Source organism: Gossypium arboreum, chromosome 6, assembly GCF_025698485.1.
Source record: "Gossypium arboreum isolate Shixiya-1 chromosome 6, ASM2569848v2, whole genome shotgun sequence".
Classification (NCBI taxonomy): Eukaryota; Viridiplantae; Streptophyta; class Magnoliopsida; order Malvales; family Malvaceae; genus Gossypium; species Gossypium arboreum.
This window is the reverse complement of record NC_069075.1, coordinates 75,730,190-75,748,111: the sequence shown is the minus strand read 5'-3', so window position 1 is coordinate 75,748,111 and position 17,922 is coordinate 75,730,190. Positions and strand designations below refer to the sequence as shown.

Genomic DNA, 17,922 nt, shown 5'->3' with positions numbered 1-17,922 from the left:
TCTCTCTCTCTTCTACATCAGGACAGTCTCGGATGAAATGGTTTAGTGACCCGCATTTAAAACTACCTCTTTCTTTACCTCGACACTCACCGAAATAGCGTATACCATATTGCGAACATTCTAGCCTAATTGGCCGAGCACTACCGACACTCGCAATAGAAGTGGTTTGAGCTCTAGAAGTTGCATTCTGCTGATTCTTGTTTCTATTCGAAAACCCCACCGAAGTATTCGATCAGGTAGCAAAATCTCTTGATCTTTTAGACGAGGACTGATGTGATTTCCCCATCTGTCTCCTCGTTGAATCCCATGACTCAATAGCCGCTTTCCTCCTTTCTTTTACTAGTTTCTCTACCTTGCATGCTCTCTCGAACAACACTACAAACTCTCTTATCTCTAAAATACCAACAAACACTCGGATATCTTCATTGAGGCCATCCTCAAACCTCTTACACATGGCCGCTTCTAAGGACACGTACTCTTGCGCATACTTGCTGAGTTTCACAAACTCTCGTTCGTACTCTATCACTATCCTACTTCCTTGCTTCAAGTCTAGGAATTCCTTCCTTTTCTAGTCTATAAACCTCTGGCTAATATACTTCTTTCGGAACTCTTCTTGGAAGAATTCCCACGTTATTCTCTCTCTTGGTACCACAGACACGAGTGTGTTCCACCACTAGTAAGCCGAATCTCGCAAGAGCGACACGGCACACTTCACGCACTCCTCAGGCGTGCATGGCAATTCATCAAATATCCTGATGGTATTCTCTAACCAAAACTCTGCTTTCTTTGGGTTGTCTTTGCGATTTGCCTAGAATTCTTTAGCCCCTTGTTTCTGGATCTTATCTACTGGAGGCTTCTCTCTCCTAATTATGTCTGCACTTTGTGGAGCTACCGGAGCATACTAAGGACTCGGAGGAGGTGGGGAAGGTGGAGTGTTCGGGTTCACACGAATGAACTCTGTGTACCAAGCATCCATCACTCAGAGGTAGGCTTCTCTAGCCCCTCCACCTTGGCCCATAGTCACGGGCTCACTCTTAGCTGGCGCGGTCCCTTTAGCGGGAGTCGACGTATTACTCTCCAGGTCATCAATCGTGGCTCTATCAGGATCCATTCACTATGTATAAAAACATAATTTATAATCATCAGAAATCGTTACACTATCAGTATACAGTTATGGCATGTATAGCTAGACTTGTACTCATACTAGGTTAGTCCTAGAACCGAGTAAACGATGCTCTGATAACTCTAAATGTAACACCCCGTACCTATATCCTATGCCAGGGCAGAATACGAGGCGTTACCTAACTCGAACTCATACTTACAACCAATTCTGAGTCTTCATGACTTGGAAAATTTAAAACTTCCTTAAAATTATTAATATATTCTTAATATGGGCTTATAAGGCCTAAAACACACATTGAAAATCATTCCGGACCAATCCGGATCCTTTTGACAACTATAGAAAAGTGTCACTTGACATAGGGGCACACGCCCATGTGGGAGGGGCAACACGCCCGTGTGGGAGGGGCAACACGCCCGTGTGACCATTCCAACATGGCCGTGCTAATGGCCCGTGTGTCTCACATAGCCTAAGCAAAATAGGGACACGCCCGTGTCCTACACCCATGTGGAATTAATTCTAAATACACACCTACAGGGGTTTTCACACGGCCTGGTACACGCCCGTGTCCCTAGCCCGTGTCCTTCACACGGTCATAATATTCCCGTGTCCTAGCCCATGTGCACAAACCCAGACATTCTATTTCTGACGTCAGCATTTCATAAGGGTCACACAGCCAAGGCACATGCTCGTATGCTAGACCGTGCCCTTCATACAGCTAAGACACACGGTCGTGTCTCTGCCCGTGTGTTTATTATCATGCATACTGACTTGAAATTTTTACATGCAGGGGATACACAGCTGGAAAACACGCCCGTGTGTCTACCCGTGTGGACAAAATCAGGCTATTTACCAAGCCTCTTTGCCATCCTTACTTACACAAAAGCAACCAAAGGTAATACAAGACTATTTCATGCAATGAAATCAACCACAATAGACAACATTTCATTTGTGCATTTTACTCATCCATGAACATAACACCATTTGCATATATCAAAATGAATATTAGCCATCATTCAAGGCTTAATACAAAGTGAGGAATTTATCCCAAGCCAACACGTTTGGCCAAATTAATAACAACACAAAACACAAGTCTAGTTCTCTATACATGCCATATTCAAAAATATAAATCAAACTATACCGAATGCTTCAATTGATAGTGTGATCGATATCTCTGACTTCTATTGATCCTTGTGCTAGATAGACGGCACTATAAGAAAAAGGAAAGGAGAGGGAGTAAGCATAAAGCTTAGTAAGTTGCATATAAATAATTATACAACTATACTTTGCCATTCAACAACAAGTATCATAATACACAAGTGGGCATAAGCAAAACTTACTCATCAATACTTAATACACATCATATAGCATATAATGTGGCTCACATTTTATACATATCAAATAGGTACCTGTATCACTCACAACACGGTTATACTTTTCTCATTAACTAGAAATCAGAACTTCCACCATTGAACCATTTGGAATGCTATCGGATATGCCATAGCCTCAAACGTGGGGTAAGGTATCGATGCCGTGTCTCAGACATGGTCTTACACTGGCTATCATCTCGTAGCCAACGCATGTCCCAGACATGTCTTAACACTAGCTTACGTCTCGAGGCCGATGTATGTCCCAGACATGTCTTACACTAGCACTCGTCTCATTGCCGATGCCATCTCTCAGACATGGACTTACACTAGCTCTCACAAATGACCCCGTCGTCATGGCATGAATATCTTATTTATTTATCTCGAGTTCCAACAGAAATTTTACTATCTCTATCCTCATCACATTTTCTCATTTCCATAAGTCAAGCAATTTATGCTATAATAATTTCGATACAATTCAAACACATATATTATAAATTTAGTTGTATTATTTACATACAACTTACCTTGGATTACAAAATGTGGCAACTAGTCGATTTAGTCGATTTGCTTGGCTTTCCCTCGGTCTAGGTTTGGATTCGATAATTCTTGATCTATAATAGCAAAAATGTACTCATTTAGTCTCTAATTAAAATTAAGAAATAAAAAATTCACACCTTTGGTAAAATGGCCATTTTGCTAACACATTTCACAAAAGTTGTTTATAAGACACCCAAGACTCATTTTCTTCAATAAAAACTTAGCAAACATCACAAATCCTTTCATGGAAAAACCCTAGACTCTCAATCATTTTACAAAATAGTACCCTCATTTGAAAGCTCATGCTTCAAGGATTTCAAAAGTAAAAATTATTTAATAAAAGCCAATAGGATCACTTACTTGTGAAGGCTTAAAGTTTTTAAAATTTTAGGCTCTTAAACCCTATTCTTTGTTGAAAATTTCTATGGAGGAAGAAGATGAAAAGGGATGATATCATCCTTCTTTTATTTATTTCTATTTTAGTCAAAATAAGTCACCTAACCCACCAAATTTTAAAATTTTGTCTCCTCTTTAATTCTATGGCCAGATATGCTCCTTTAAAAGGGTCTAATTGCCCTTTAAAATCCCCCAAATTTGATTCTCTAATAAAATAACACCTTTAGATATCAAATTGGGACTTTTGCACTTTATGCGATTTAGTCTTTTTTCGCAATTGGGCTCACAAACGTTAAAATTAGCATACCAAATTTTTCATGCACTAATATAAACATGCTATGACCCTATATTAATAATAAAATAATTTTTCTGACTTTGAATTTGTGGTCCCGAGACCATTATTCTGAGTAGTCCCAAAATTGGACTGTTACAATCATACTATTGACTACTAGTTGGTATTTTTGGATGCTTGTAAATATGGTATATGGCATGTATAGGCTAGTGAGTTAATGGTATGCTTTGAGATTGATATAGCCATATGATTTGGCTTGCTTTTGTTGAAAGTGTTTATATGTATTTGGTCATTTAAGTTGGCTTAAATTATGTGGTGTATATGAGTTATCTCGTGTTTTGGCATGATTTTCATGGTTGTTGATATGGTTAAGAGGATGCTCATTTGGTTAATTATTATTTGATATATTAATGCTTGAGGAATGGTATGATTTGTGGATGACAAATTAGTATGTTTGAAAAGCATGATTTGATAGGTTTTGAATGTGGAATTGAGTAGTTGAAATGGTTTATGATTAATGGCATGATATGTGTGTGAATTGGTATGTTTTGGCTACTTATAAGTGTATGGTAATGATTCCAAATTGGTTATTATGTGTGTATGAGAAAAGGGTGGCAAATTGGCTTTGCAAATAGCCTATTTTTGTCCACGGGTAGAGACATAGGCATGTGTCTCAGCCGTGTGCGACAAACGGTCATGTTATTCAGCCGTGTGTCCCCTGGGGTACCCTTCGAATTAAAGTTAGTATACCTTATAGGTTTGGCACGGCCTAGAGACACGGGCATGTCCATTGGCTGTGTGTGGCACACGGGCTGGCACATGGGCGTGTGGTCAGCTGTGTGACCCAAGTCAGTAACCTTCCTCGTTTTCCTATGGCCATGGCACACGAGCGTGTCTCTGGCCGTGTGGCACAAGTCAATATGTATGCCCTGTTTTCACACGGCCTATGATACAGGCGTGTCTAGTGATCGTGTGAGGCACACGGCCTGTTCACACGGGCGTGTAACCTTGAATTAAGGAAAAATTTTCTAAGTTTCTTAAAGTTTGCATATGTTATTGGTTAGTCCCGAACCATTTCTAAGCATGTTTTAAGGTTTCGTAGGACCTTACAAGGGACAATGTGTTTGATATGAATGGATTTTAATTACGATTGCATAAATGTATGAATTATGTTGTGATTGATCGATAATGCCTCGTAATCCTATTCCGGCGACGGATACGGGTTAGGCGTGTTTTGCGGCTGTTAAATACCAATCATATTCATGGCCACTTGTAAATAGGTAAAAGCAAAATTATACTTAACATTTAATGACTCATAAGTGTGGATAATATTTTCCTAAGTTTAACTGCTAACGTATTTGTTTCAATTTCAGATGGACCATGTCTTCTGGAATTGCTGCAAGCCAAACATTCATCATTTACCGCCAAATGATAGAGGCGTCTACTAGAGGGAAAGTAATACATATTAATATGGTTAAAATAAAGTTGATTTAACTTATCCACTTGCAGTAGGTAATGTGACTTGACTTACTATGTGATATTGTACAGTTCCTGTGGATGTCGTCTTCTGCACTGAACATTGCAACCCTTATTCCTCAGTAGGTTCATGCCGAAGCCCATGTATGGTGCATTAACACGCCGGTGCTTAACTTCTCAACAGTTGAGTGGTACAACGATGATCGAGTTATGCGAAAATTTGGGTGTAGACAATTTGTGCTGGTCGAGCCACAACAATTTGCTTATTTCCACAGTAAGACCATGAGAGGGAAACATACAACAGATTGGAGCGTGGAACATCAATGTTATGTAGCACTATGGAATGCCCGGTATGACAGGTAGCTTAAGATGCACTCTTGTATGTTTGACTTTAGTCCCTTAACTGAATACATGTAGTGGTACATGACTCGATGGCATGTTTATTTATATGGTCGAAAACTTATGATAGTACCGGATCATGGCTACAGATGTGGAAGTCAACCTATGGGGGAGCTAGAGGATCAATATATGGCAGAGCCCGACTCAGAGGACCAACCTTTGAAAACATCAGACCAATGGATTAGCGCTTTTTGTGATGAGTCATAAAGTAGTTCATATCACCTGGACATGGACGGTTCGAGTTCATGTCACCCAGACATGGGTGGTTCTAGTTCATATCACTTGGACATGGGCAGTTTGAGTTCATATCACCCAAAGCAACCACTGATATCATTTGATATGTTTGGTAATAAAATGTACTCCACCCCGCCTTAGGCCATGTTCGATCTAACTACCTATCCTTCTGATGTGTGCAATACACCCTAACGCCCACCCCGTCAACGAAGACCTATAAATTGCTATACCCCGCACGACGATACCACTCCCGGTTCTTTCCAATTTTGAGTTATGTAAATTTCAAGTGTTATGTAATATTTTTTGTATTGGTTTATACTTCTATAACTTATGTATTAGTCTTTTTTTGTATAATTTATAATATCTTTTAAAGTATTAAAAGTTGCAACTGTTAATTTTAAATAAAAGCTTAACACTAAATAATACAAACTTTATTTCCAAAAAACCATAAAATGAAAATATCGGGTACAACATTTAATTTCTTTCAGACCGTGAAGATTGACCAATATAGACGTTTCCATGGGGACACTTACTCCAATTGTGGCCAACTATTCTACATATGATGTAATGCTTTGGATCAACCTATTCTCTTATATCCATGTTGTTCCGAATCCACATTGTTGTTGGTCCGTCGACCTTTGACTTTCCAACGTAGTGACCGATTTGGCAAAATCTCGAACGCAGACAGTTGCACTTCCCATGTCGATACATCCCTTAATACGGGGAACTCGTTACCCCAAATATGCAACATATGTTCAAGTGTGTACACATCGTCGATATATTGTTTGACATTTAAACTATAGGTAGCACAGGCTGCAACCACATGTGCACACGGGTAACATAGTGTTTGGAACATCCTGTAATCACACTGCCTGTTTCGGAGATTAACTCTATAGGACAATGGCGGGATCCCTGACCAACAACTTATGTACTTTCTCACTCAAAAAGTTTCCATGTTTTAGGAATATAGTTCTACATTCATCGACCTAGCCCTTTGAGCATTCTCTTTCATGGCATCCTTAATTTTTTCGACGTGCACGTGTCCTGCCTCCAACCGTTTTGCTTGTTTTTCAACCCCATTTTTGGCATTAAGGTTGCTAGCTTGTAAAATGTGGCTGAAAAAACTGCTGAAATTGACAAGTGACGCGTACACCTCAAGAAAGAGTTAACGGCCTCAATGAGGTTGGTTGTCATATGACCATATCGGTACCCTTCATGAAAACATTGAGCCCATTTTCATGGCTCCATGCTGCCCAACCACTGTTTAAGAGAAGGTTTGGATCCTGCCATATCACTCTCTAAACTCGCCAACTTATGTCTGAATCGATGTGCTTCTGTCTTGTATCCTAAGTATGTATTCCAATAAAACACGTATAATAGCTCGATTTAGACCCTATTTGAAACGGTGGTTTCGGGACCACGAATCCGAGTCAGAAAAATATTTTAAAATTATTTTCTATGTTTATTATGTGTGAATTTATGTATATGAAATTTTCGTGCTTTAATCTTGTCGTTTGAGTGCCCGATTAAATAAAAGGACTTAATCGCATAAAATGAAAATTTGATGGTTAATTGTGAAAGGGCCGAATAGTTGTTGTCTTTTAAAATTGAGGCATTTATGTTGAAATTAGCCCATGATATAATGATATGGATGGTCATGACCTTAATATATAATGGTTTTGTATTACTTAATAAAGGTTAATTTGGTAAAATATATAATAACATATATTAAATAAAACATAAAATATAACAAAAGTGTTCATACTTTGTTCTTGCCGAAACTAAAGAAAAGAAAAAAAATAAAATAAAGAGTTTAAGGGTTAAAAAATAAAATAAAGAGTTTAAGGGTTCGGCATTATTGAAGCTTGATTCAAGGTGAGTTCTAGCTCGGTTTTTGATAATTTTTACGTTTTTGATATCGTTGCTATGTTATCTACAAAGCCCATGCTTGAATTTTTTATTTTGATGAATATTTTGATTTATTCCATTGATGAATATTTGAGTTTTGAGATGTTAGTTGATGAAATATGAAATATATGTTTTACATTATCATGTTTTGTATTGGAATTTTTGATGATTTTAAGTAATTAGGACTAAATTGCAAAAAAATTAGGGGACTAAAATGTGAAATAAATGGAATTTATGGACTTGTATGAATATAAGGAAGATTTGGCCTAAGCATGATATATTGAAATTTTGCATGTTTTGTGTTTTATGTAATTTGGACTAAATTGTAAAAAATGTAAAATGTCAGGGGTAAAATAGTAATTTGCCCATTTATGTGTTTTTGGACTAAATTGAGTGAAAATATGTTTGAATGAGTTTAATTTGAATATGTTTAGATCAAGAACCAAAGAAATCAGATTTGGATCGGGGGAAAACTAAAGTTGTTGACTAGTCGTCTCGTTCCGATTTTCATCGTTTGAGGTAAGTTTATAAGCAAATAAGTGTTCTTAATTTTGAATAAATATAATATTTATATGCTGAAATGAAATATGTGAAATTATATATATTTTGGCCGAATGCAAATAAGCCTGGGAATTATGTTTATGAATTTGTTTCAACCGAGCTACAAAGTCCGAAAGCCCCGTACGAACCTTAGGAACAGCTAAGATACATATGTCATGATATAGGATTTCCTATATGTGTTCTCGTGTAAGACCACGTCTGGGATGTTGGCATCGATATATGTGGTTACGTGTAAGACCATGTCTGGGATATTGGCATCAAATTTGATTCGTGTAAGACCTTGTCTGGGACAGTGGCAACGATATGAGATAGCATGTAAGACTACGTCTAGGACATTGGCATTGTTCTATATATGTGATTATCCGAGTATCCTATTCAATTCCAAATGGTTCAACAGGCAATGATAAGCTGTGATCAAAGGTGTAAAAAGAGCTAAAATGAACAGGTATGAGTTAGTTGATTACCTATTTGAAAATAAGGTAAGTTGGCCATTTGATATGTGATGCAAATTATATAAATTACTAACGTAAGCATATGTGTACTGGTGAAATATATTCGGCCATATATTATGTATATGTATATGATGTCAAAATTTAGATTCATGAGTATATGAGTATGTGTGTCAATATATTCGGTTATAAAATGATATTTTGTCTTTGATGTTGAATGATACTTTAAATATATATAAATATGTACATTCAGTTAAAATGAGATTTATTTAAGAAAGCATATGTTATATATGAAATACTAAGCTTGAGATTAAATGAAATTATGATTGTATAATTTGGTTTGGTATAAACGAGTTGATTAAGTCATTTAGTTGTTTATTTTCTTATGACTTACTAAGCTTAAATAGCTTACTGTGTGTTATGTTTGCCTCTGTTTTATAGATTTCAAGATTTAGTTACGAGCCCGGGGATCGTCGCAAAGTCTATCACACTGTCGACTGTTTTTTGGTATTTTATAAGCTGAATTTTCAAACTTATGGCATGTATAGGCTGGATTATATTTTGAAATGTTGGATTTTGGTTTATGTATATATTAAGCCATGTGAAAATGGCTAATATGCTATGAAAGTATGTGAAACTTTAGTTAAGTTTATATATGTTATATGTATTGATAATGGTTGGTGAATTTGGATGTGGTTGATGAATCGACCATGGTATATATTCATAAGTATGTTTGGTTGATTCGACTATGATTCATGCTAAGATAAAATATACATGTGAACTTGGTTGATATGTTTGGTTAAGGTGTTACATGTGATTTAGCATTAATGGATATTTGGTTATGTCCGAACATGGTAAGAGTTTATTTTGATATTTTTATTACATGGTATATAAGTTTTGTGTTTGGATAAATACATTTGTATTTCGTTAGGTGATAAAATATAAATGATGGTTATGAACTAGTTGTGATTTGGTAATTATAATCATGAAACTTGATGAATGGTTTAATATTTAATTCGATTTAGTATGGTAAAGAAACTTCGTACTGTAAATGTTATGTAAGTAAGTTAATCATGATTCGGCATTTGGATATGTATAAGTATATAATGTTTTGATATGATATTTATGTATATGATAAGATATATTTGTAATGTATTTGATTTGATGGGTGAATTATGGTTGGTGTATATGTATATTAATTCATTTCCATGGAAGGTTATACGCATATGAAATGATAGGGTAAAATGAAGAAAATGTAACCTTGAACATAGCATGATTATTGGTATATTTATATTCGGGTAATTCATTGAAATAAATGACCAAATGAATAGTGAATTTTGTATTGGAAAACAAAAAGATAATATGAGTTTTATATGATGCATATATGTTCGGTTTGGTCAAAATGATATGATCATGTGTAATTGGTTTTGTGAGTAACTTATTGGTTTGGTTATATGAAATGTTTCATGCATGTAAAATAATAGGTAAAATTAAAGTAGACATTGAATAAATCATTTGTATTTAGCATGTTTTATCTTTCGATTATTACATTGGTAATTGACTATATGAAAAGTAGTTCATGCTATAAGATAACCAAATGGTTATATGTGAATCTAATAAATTGTTTTATGCTTTGTGTATTAATGGTTCAAGATTTGTTAAACTAAAGTTATATATGTATATCTTCGAATTTAATCTGAATGATTGTGTGAATGCATGAAAGTTGTATAATTTCTGGTAATGCCTGTAACCCTAGTCCGGCGACGGATACAGGTTAGGCGAGTTACAACATGTTACCATCCCAATTAGGAAATGAACTCAAAATATTTAAAAATACGAATTTAAATACGATATACCCATGTTCATGATTCGTTTGCACCAGTCTTTGTTCTTATACTCATTGTGGAAGTTGACAGCGATGTGACGAATACAGTAGATGGACCTCTACGGAACCTCAGATTGTCGAATTATAGCAACAAAGGCCCTTCAATCTGTTGGAGATAATGCAAATGTTGTCTTGCTTAATAACATGCCTCCGCAAGTTTCAATGAAATATGCCCACAAATCGGAGTTCTCCGACACCATGATGGCGAAAGCAATCGGTAGTACATTTCTGTTATCGTCTTGTACAACCGCAATCAGAAGTATCTGTATATATTTTCCATAAAGCCATGTTCCATCAACTTGCACTTAGAGTTTGCAGTGGGAGAAGGCCCTAACACATGGACCGAAAGTCCAAAATAGTTCACAGAAAACACTTCTCCTCAGTTCTAATTGTCCATTCGGGCCTTTATAAGACAACGTTTGCAAGTTTACGACAGTTCCTGGGACGTACTCCACCATCGTTGAAATCCAACCCTGAAGTTCATTGTATGACTCATCCCAGTCACTGTACATTTTTTTGCCCACCACGCTTTCTTATACGACATTCTGTACTGGAATCGGGCTTACATCTCCACAATCAATGTCGACACAAGAATCATTGGGCTATCTTTCACTAGTGGCATGATGCAGTTGCAAATACTTTTGGCATTCAATTTTCGGTGGTCTTGAGACATATGTACGACAGTGCATGTATGATGCCCTTCTAATTTTTGTATTTGCCACTGTTGAGTCCTCTGTATAAATGCAGCCTGAACTTACCAACCACACCCATCGTCGGCTCTCCAACATTCCCCAACATATAATGTCGGTGTAGACTTGCCAACCTTGTAATCAATCGACAACTTCATGCTATACTGTTTGATAGCAAACACACAGTTCGCCTTGTTATCGAATTGCTGCCTAACGAACAACTTCTCCAACTGCGAATTTGATGCCAATCTATGAGTAAGTACTATATCGGAGTACTCAAGGAACTCGGATGCATACGCTGTATCTGGATTTATGTTCAACATGTCGCCCCCAGGTTCAATTCGTAAAATAATGCCATGACTAGGGTTACTGAATAAAGGGCCATGAACATCTTCAACCTCCTATGGGCATTCATCATCGATATCATCCGAAACTTCATAAAAATTGGGGTCACTAAAATCTTCAACTTTCTGATTAGAATCTTCACCATTATTGGTCATTTCTTCGACATCTGCCTCTGTGCTTATTATCACCTCTGGATGTATTTGTAAACGAGGACCGGGGATAGGGTTGTTATACGAACTTGCACCATAATTTGGATTTTCAATTATCTACAATGTCCTTCCGCATTCTAACTGGTCTGTCCATCCGACATTAAGATCAAAGTCAAATTCGCGATATTGACTTATTGGACTAACATTCTCAATAGGCTTTAAGTCTGCTAACTCAGCAAATAACTCAACTAGTTGGGGGTTCTCACTCTCAGTTGACCATCATATTTCCATCATAGTGCCCAAGCCATCATCATCTAACAGTTGTATCTCACAAATTTTGAATGGATATGTAGAGATTGGAAACTTGTAAAATAATTTGGACATCGCCCTTCCACAATGAATAGTTATTTTCGCACTGATCTTCCTTTTCATTTCTGCTAGCTTCACATTTTTCTTGAATCGCAACCCTACTCTTTGCCGACCTTAAAATACACAACCAACATCACCTTCTACAATTTCACTATAAAAAAGAACGTACATCAAAAACACCTTATTATTAATCTTCAATAGAATTTTTGAACTCTCCTACTAAACACAACAATTTCACCATTCTATATATGCTAGAGAACCAAGAGGTAGAGCCATTCAAACTAAAATATTAAATATTAAATTTTTATATTAAAAAACATAATTTTAAAAATTAGACTAGTAATAAAATGGTGGAACCATTCTCATAAAATATATTATTTTTAAAATTTTAAATAGAATTTAAAAAAGTTTGAATATCTTAAAAATAATTTTAAAAATATAATTTAAAATATTATATTTAAAATTAAAAAATATATTTAAAAGATTTAAAATATACATTTAAAATATTATAAAACAAATAATAAATTTGAAAGGTCATTCCTTTAAAAATAATATATTTTAAATATTTTATAATATTAAAAATTAATATTTAAAATTTTAAAAAATATATTTAAAATATTTAAAAATAATATTATAAAATATTTCAAATATACATTTCAAATTTTATAAAATCAATAATAAACAAATAAATAAAACAAATAAAGGACAAATAAAAAAACTTAAAAAGTAAATAAATAAAAACTTAAAAAGAAAAAAAAAAAAAACGACAAAGAATCAGAAAAGTAATGAATGAAAAAAAATTAAGTAGTTTCAATAGGCAAATAGGTAAAACAAGCAAGTGTCTTGAAATTTGGTGTAGTCAATTTATTTAGCTCCAAAAAAAAAAGGTAAAATTGCTTAAATCTCTTCGTACTTTAAAAATTATAATATTTCTTTAATATTTATACAAGTAACGTAATTTTACATGGTTCCACTAAAAATTAATTTTAATGTAAATTATTGACATTTGGGTTGTTTTCGTATTTTATAAAAAATAAGTTATTTATTAATTATTATTTTAGGTTATTTTTATAAAAAAAAAAAAAGAAAAGCCTGTTTTTAGTGTGTGACCTGTTTCCATTTTTATCCTCATCAATGCATCAGTTTGATTTTTCAGAAAAACAAATCTTGTTTCATTGGTCCATCGTATAAATCTTGTCTCATCAATCATGTTTTTAAGGACTTGATTTGTTACCATATAATGTAGGCATATCTCATTATATTACCATTTGCCTGATAAAAAAGTGTTGCAAAAACTTGATTGATACAATGAAAAGTACTAAAAATTGATATTATTTTTGAAAGAGGGAAAACTTGTAAATAAATGAAGAAAAAAAAGACCTAAAATGCATAGAAAGAAATAACTACTATCTAATTTATTATGAAATAAACTTGGTTTTGGTTCTATATTTGGTTTTACTCACTAACCTTGAAACACTGCAATGTTTGCATCAATGTTCTGTCTTATTCCAGAAATGATTTTTAGAAAATAATTTATTTTTTAGAAAAGTTAATATTTTTATTATTTAGATGAATCTGTAAATTATTTTCATTGTTTGGTAGATTTTTTAAAATATTTTATAAAAATTGTTTTCAATTAAACAAACATACATGCGTGATTTTTTATTTTTATTGTTTAATTGAATTTATTTTTATCTATAATTGTATATTTTACATTGTTTTGCATATATTAAAAATACTATGTTAAATTTAGGTTCATTGCAACGTCATTTTTAATTACATGACTACTAAGTGAGTATTTTTATTTAAAAATGTGATATCAACAAAATTGACAAAAAATTAAATATGTCAACAATTGGACTTGATTTTCAAATTTGAAAAGTAAATGGACTAAATTCTTGAAAATAAAAGTATAAAGACTAAATTACAAATATGTGAAGTGTACATAGATGTATAACATATTTTAACCTTTGTACTACAAAATATTTATTATTAATATATTTATAATTGTAATAAATATTTATTATTAAAATATTAATATTAAATATTTTCAATAATATGTGAATAATATTATTTAAAATTACTAATTTTAAAATTTATTATTAAAATAAAATTAAAATATTAAATAATTTATTAAAATAATAAATTATATGTATTATATTAATAATTTATTATATGACTAAATATAAATAATTAAATATGTATGTTTAATAATATTTAAAATATAATATTTTAAATATTTTAAAAATAAAATAAAATTTATTATCAATATAATAATATTAAGCTTGATTTAAGTTAATTTTGTATAAAAATAAAATTATATATAGATTTGAGCTCTTTTACGAAAAATGACTTATGCTTTTTAAAAGGGTAAGTCATTTTACAGGAAAAAGTGATTTATTTTATCTTAACCTGTAATTTATTTTCCGTTGACTAAATTATTTTTTATAAAACAAATACAGGAAAATGCAGAAAATATTTTCCGTAAAACCTTTTATATGAAGAAAACTTTTGCTATAATAGAATAAAATGATACTGCATATTCTAAATACGAAATAAAATATAAGTCCAAAATGTTGTTTTGTTGGCACCTAATATCAAATTTTAAAACGCAATCAATTTTTGTGCTAATTTGAATTTTCATGAATTGCCTTATTGCAAAACTTTGATGAATTATTAAAAAAAAATTATTCTCCTTTTAGAGAGACAACAAATTAGTTTTTTATTACATGCCAATGAAAAAAAAGAAACTGTCACATCCTCAAAGCTTAATTGATACACTTACATGTAACTTTAACCCATAAGTATTAATTGGTTTTGAAAAATAATATATTTTCTAATAAAATATAAGTAAACATTATTTTCAAAATTAAATTTTGGATGCTTATTGTAATTCATGTTTTCATATGTTGAATTATATAGCAGATAAGCTGTTTAGATTATTGATATTGAAGGAGATTTGAATTCATGATTAGAATTTGAATAATAAATAAAATAGATATAATGATTTATTTGGTCTTTCATCTTTAATTTAATTTTTCGGTTTTGGGCTTGTATTATTTGATTAATTATCTTAAAATGGATAAAATTGTAATGTTTGTTAATTTTATTGGTATGGCTGTCTATGTTGGTAATTAATTAGTTTTTAAAATTAAAATGTTAAAAATATATTTTTATTATTTTAAATAAATTTAATATATTTTAATTTTAATAATTATATATCTTTTGAAATTTTAATATTTAAAACTTTTATTAATTGTTACGTGGATGTGTTCAATAAAATTAATTGATGTTAGCTTTTTCTTCTATTTTAAATTGATTTGATAAATAATATAAATTAAAAAATTAAAAATTAAAAAATTAAATAAAAGGATAAAATAATTTTTTTTATAAAGCTGGAGGCAAAATAAATTATTATAAAAAAGAAAAGTGAAGTTATATAAGTTGACATTGCGGAGGTATCCTAACCCAACTACCAAACACTCCTCCAGTCCTAGAGGCGGTGAAGCCTTAAAATCTACAAACAGCACCGCAGCGGAGAAAGCTGCAGAAAGGAGATTTTGAGGGTAATCTTAAGTAATTAATTGGTTGATTTAGGGGCGAAATGGGGAACGAAGCAAAAAACACCGCCAACGTGGGAGGAGGAGGATTCAGGGCGAGAATGGAACACTACATATATAGCGGTGAAAAGAAGCATGTAATGGCTGGCATCGCCATCGTCGCCCTCGTTTTTGGTGCCCCTTGGTTTCTCATGAACCGAGGTGCCTTTCTCTCTTTCCTTCATTTTTCTTTTTCAGCTTTGCATTTACTTTTCGGTTTGGGGGGTTGGGGTAGGGTTTTAGATGTATCTTTGGGTTTCTCACTCTAAATATATTGCAAATTTGAGGAATTTGTATGATTTATCTCAATGTAATGAACAAAAGCAAAGATAGATATATAGCATCACTGACTTTAGTTTTGGAGTAAGTGAATTTGAGGACAAATTTTCCTTCATGATTTGGGTAAATGAATTTGCATTTTTTTTGGAAATGGTCCGCAAAATTCAGTGATTCTGAAGGATCTTTTAGGTAGCTTTTGGAACTTGAATTCCATCTGATGGCTTCGGATATATAAAATAGTGGATGTATAAAACAGTGTAGATTATGCGAAATGCAGCTTTCGTTATTATTTTTAAAATCCATAGATTTGTTAAGGGTCTACTTAGTAATAAATTTGGAAGTCCTATAGATATTTGTGATTTTTGAAAACCATGTTTTTATAGCTTGAAATGTATAAATAGATTGAATCTCAGTTAGTTCATGTAGAATGTATGCATTTCATTCTCACTTATGCAGTAAATGAAATCCGAATCTTTATATTCCTGAGCATAGCATTAACGAATCTGTCAAATTGGTGCGCATTTGTTTGAAGTTGCTCATTGGAGTTTATATTTATCCAAAATTGGTGTTTAGAAGAATGAAACAAGAGATTGAAGTCAATGGAACTTGAGGTTGTCGAGGAACTATATTGAAGCTGAATTCTGACTTCTCTTTTTTTCTAGTTTTGTTAGCAGCAGGTTCTGAGTCAAATTTTTCTGATTCTGATGGTTCTTTTACAGATTTCAAAAGTCGTTTTCTTTAATCTAAATATATAAAGGATGTGTTTGTTTTTGTCGACATGGATCAAGAGACTCATTTAAAAATAGCAATACGCTTGTCTTGACAGCAATGGCTGCTGGTTTATATATAGTTCTTTCCTAGAAAGTTGACATCATAAGCAAGTTGAGCGATTTAGCAGGCTATCAAGGCAAAGTTTACGGACAGAATTTGGCATATGTATTTCTCTATCACATCTTGACAGACTTTAAAAATGCTTTTGTGAGCTGGCATTGGCTAGGTCCTAGGCTATTCCTCTTTGTCAATTCTTGTTCAGTCCCAAGAACTTTTGTGTTGAGTACTGTGAGAATGATGCGGTTAAATGCTATCTTACTTGGGTTTGGGTGTAAGCATAGGATACAGGTCTTGTCTTGACATAGGTTTGTTCATTTTTCTTACCCTTTTTGTTTGCCATGATTTGAACAACCGAAGTTAAAAAGGTTTGGTAGTGCTTTTGCTGTGAAAATACTGTAGGAAGGTTATTCGAGGATGACAAATTAACCCAACTCTCAGGATGTTGTGTTGCATACTTGAGGAAGTTGAATGTTTTAAGAGTGGTTGTTTCATTTCATTATTGGATGCTGTTTGTTGGGTACGTTGATCACTTAAAAACTAATTGAACAAAGGCCTGATTTTCCTTGTAGGAACCAAGCATCAGTCACACCAAGATTACATGGAGAAAGCTGACAAGGCACGGAGTCAACGACTTTCTTCTTCAAAATAATAGTTTAAGTTGTTCGATCAAATCAGATTGTTTCCTTCAGCAGCTTTTTGATTGTCAGATGGAAGCTACTACTTCTCGGTAGTCCTAGATGCAGTTGAAAACCTGGAATGCTGGAAAAGGAATTTGTTAGAGGTTCCGCCTTTAATTAATAGAACGATCTGATCACCTTCAAGATCAACATTTGTTATAATTTTGATCTATATCGAAAGTATTTCCCTCTAGGTGGTTGGTTTGACCGAATTCTCTTTTCCAGGAATAAGTATTATCTGTCAAACTCGAGATTGATTTAGCTTTATATCATCAAGTGCTATTCTTATTTTTTAACTTTTAATTTTGGTACATATCGGGTATTGTATAATTCACGACAATTGTGCGTGTTAACATG

The 17,922-nt window shown here is 33.2% G+C and overlaps 1 protein-coding gene across 1 annotated transcript; it reads left to right on the top strand.

Moving 5' to 3' along the window:
• Positions 1-15,598: 15,598 nt before the first annotated feature.
• LOC108464959 (uncharacterized) lies at positions 15,599-17,868 on the top strand. Its single transcript, XM_017765239.2, has 2 exons — positions 15,599-15,940; positions 17,458-17,868. Exons 1-2 carry the CDS (start codon positions 15,784-15,786, stop codon positions 17,535-17,537), a joined length of 237 nt encoding a protein of 78 aa, XP_017620728.1. The 5' UTR covers positions 15,599-15,783; the 3' UTR covers positions 17,538-17,868.
• The last annotated feature ends 54 nt before the right edge of the window (positions 17,869-17,922 follow it).

Bases quoted from the DNA above. Each gene is read 5' to 3' on its own strand.
- LOC108464959 (XM_017765239.2), top strand. From the start codon at position 15,784: ATGGGGAACGAAGCAAAAAACACCGCCAACGTGGGAGGAGGAGGATTC. The intron at 15,941-17,457 runs GTGCCTTTCTCT...TTTTCCTTGTAG, and splicing joins TTGGTTTCTCATGAACCGAG to GAACCAAGCATCAGTCACAC.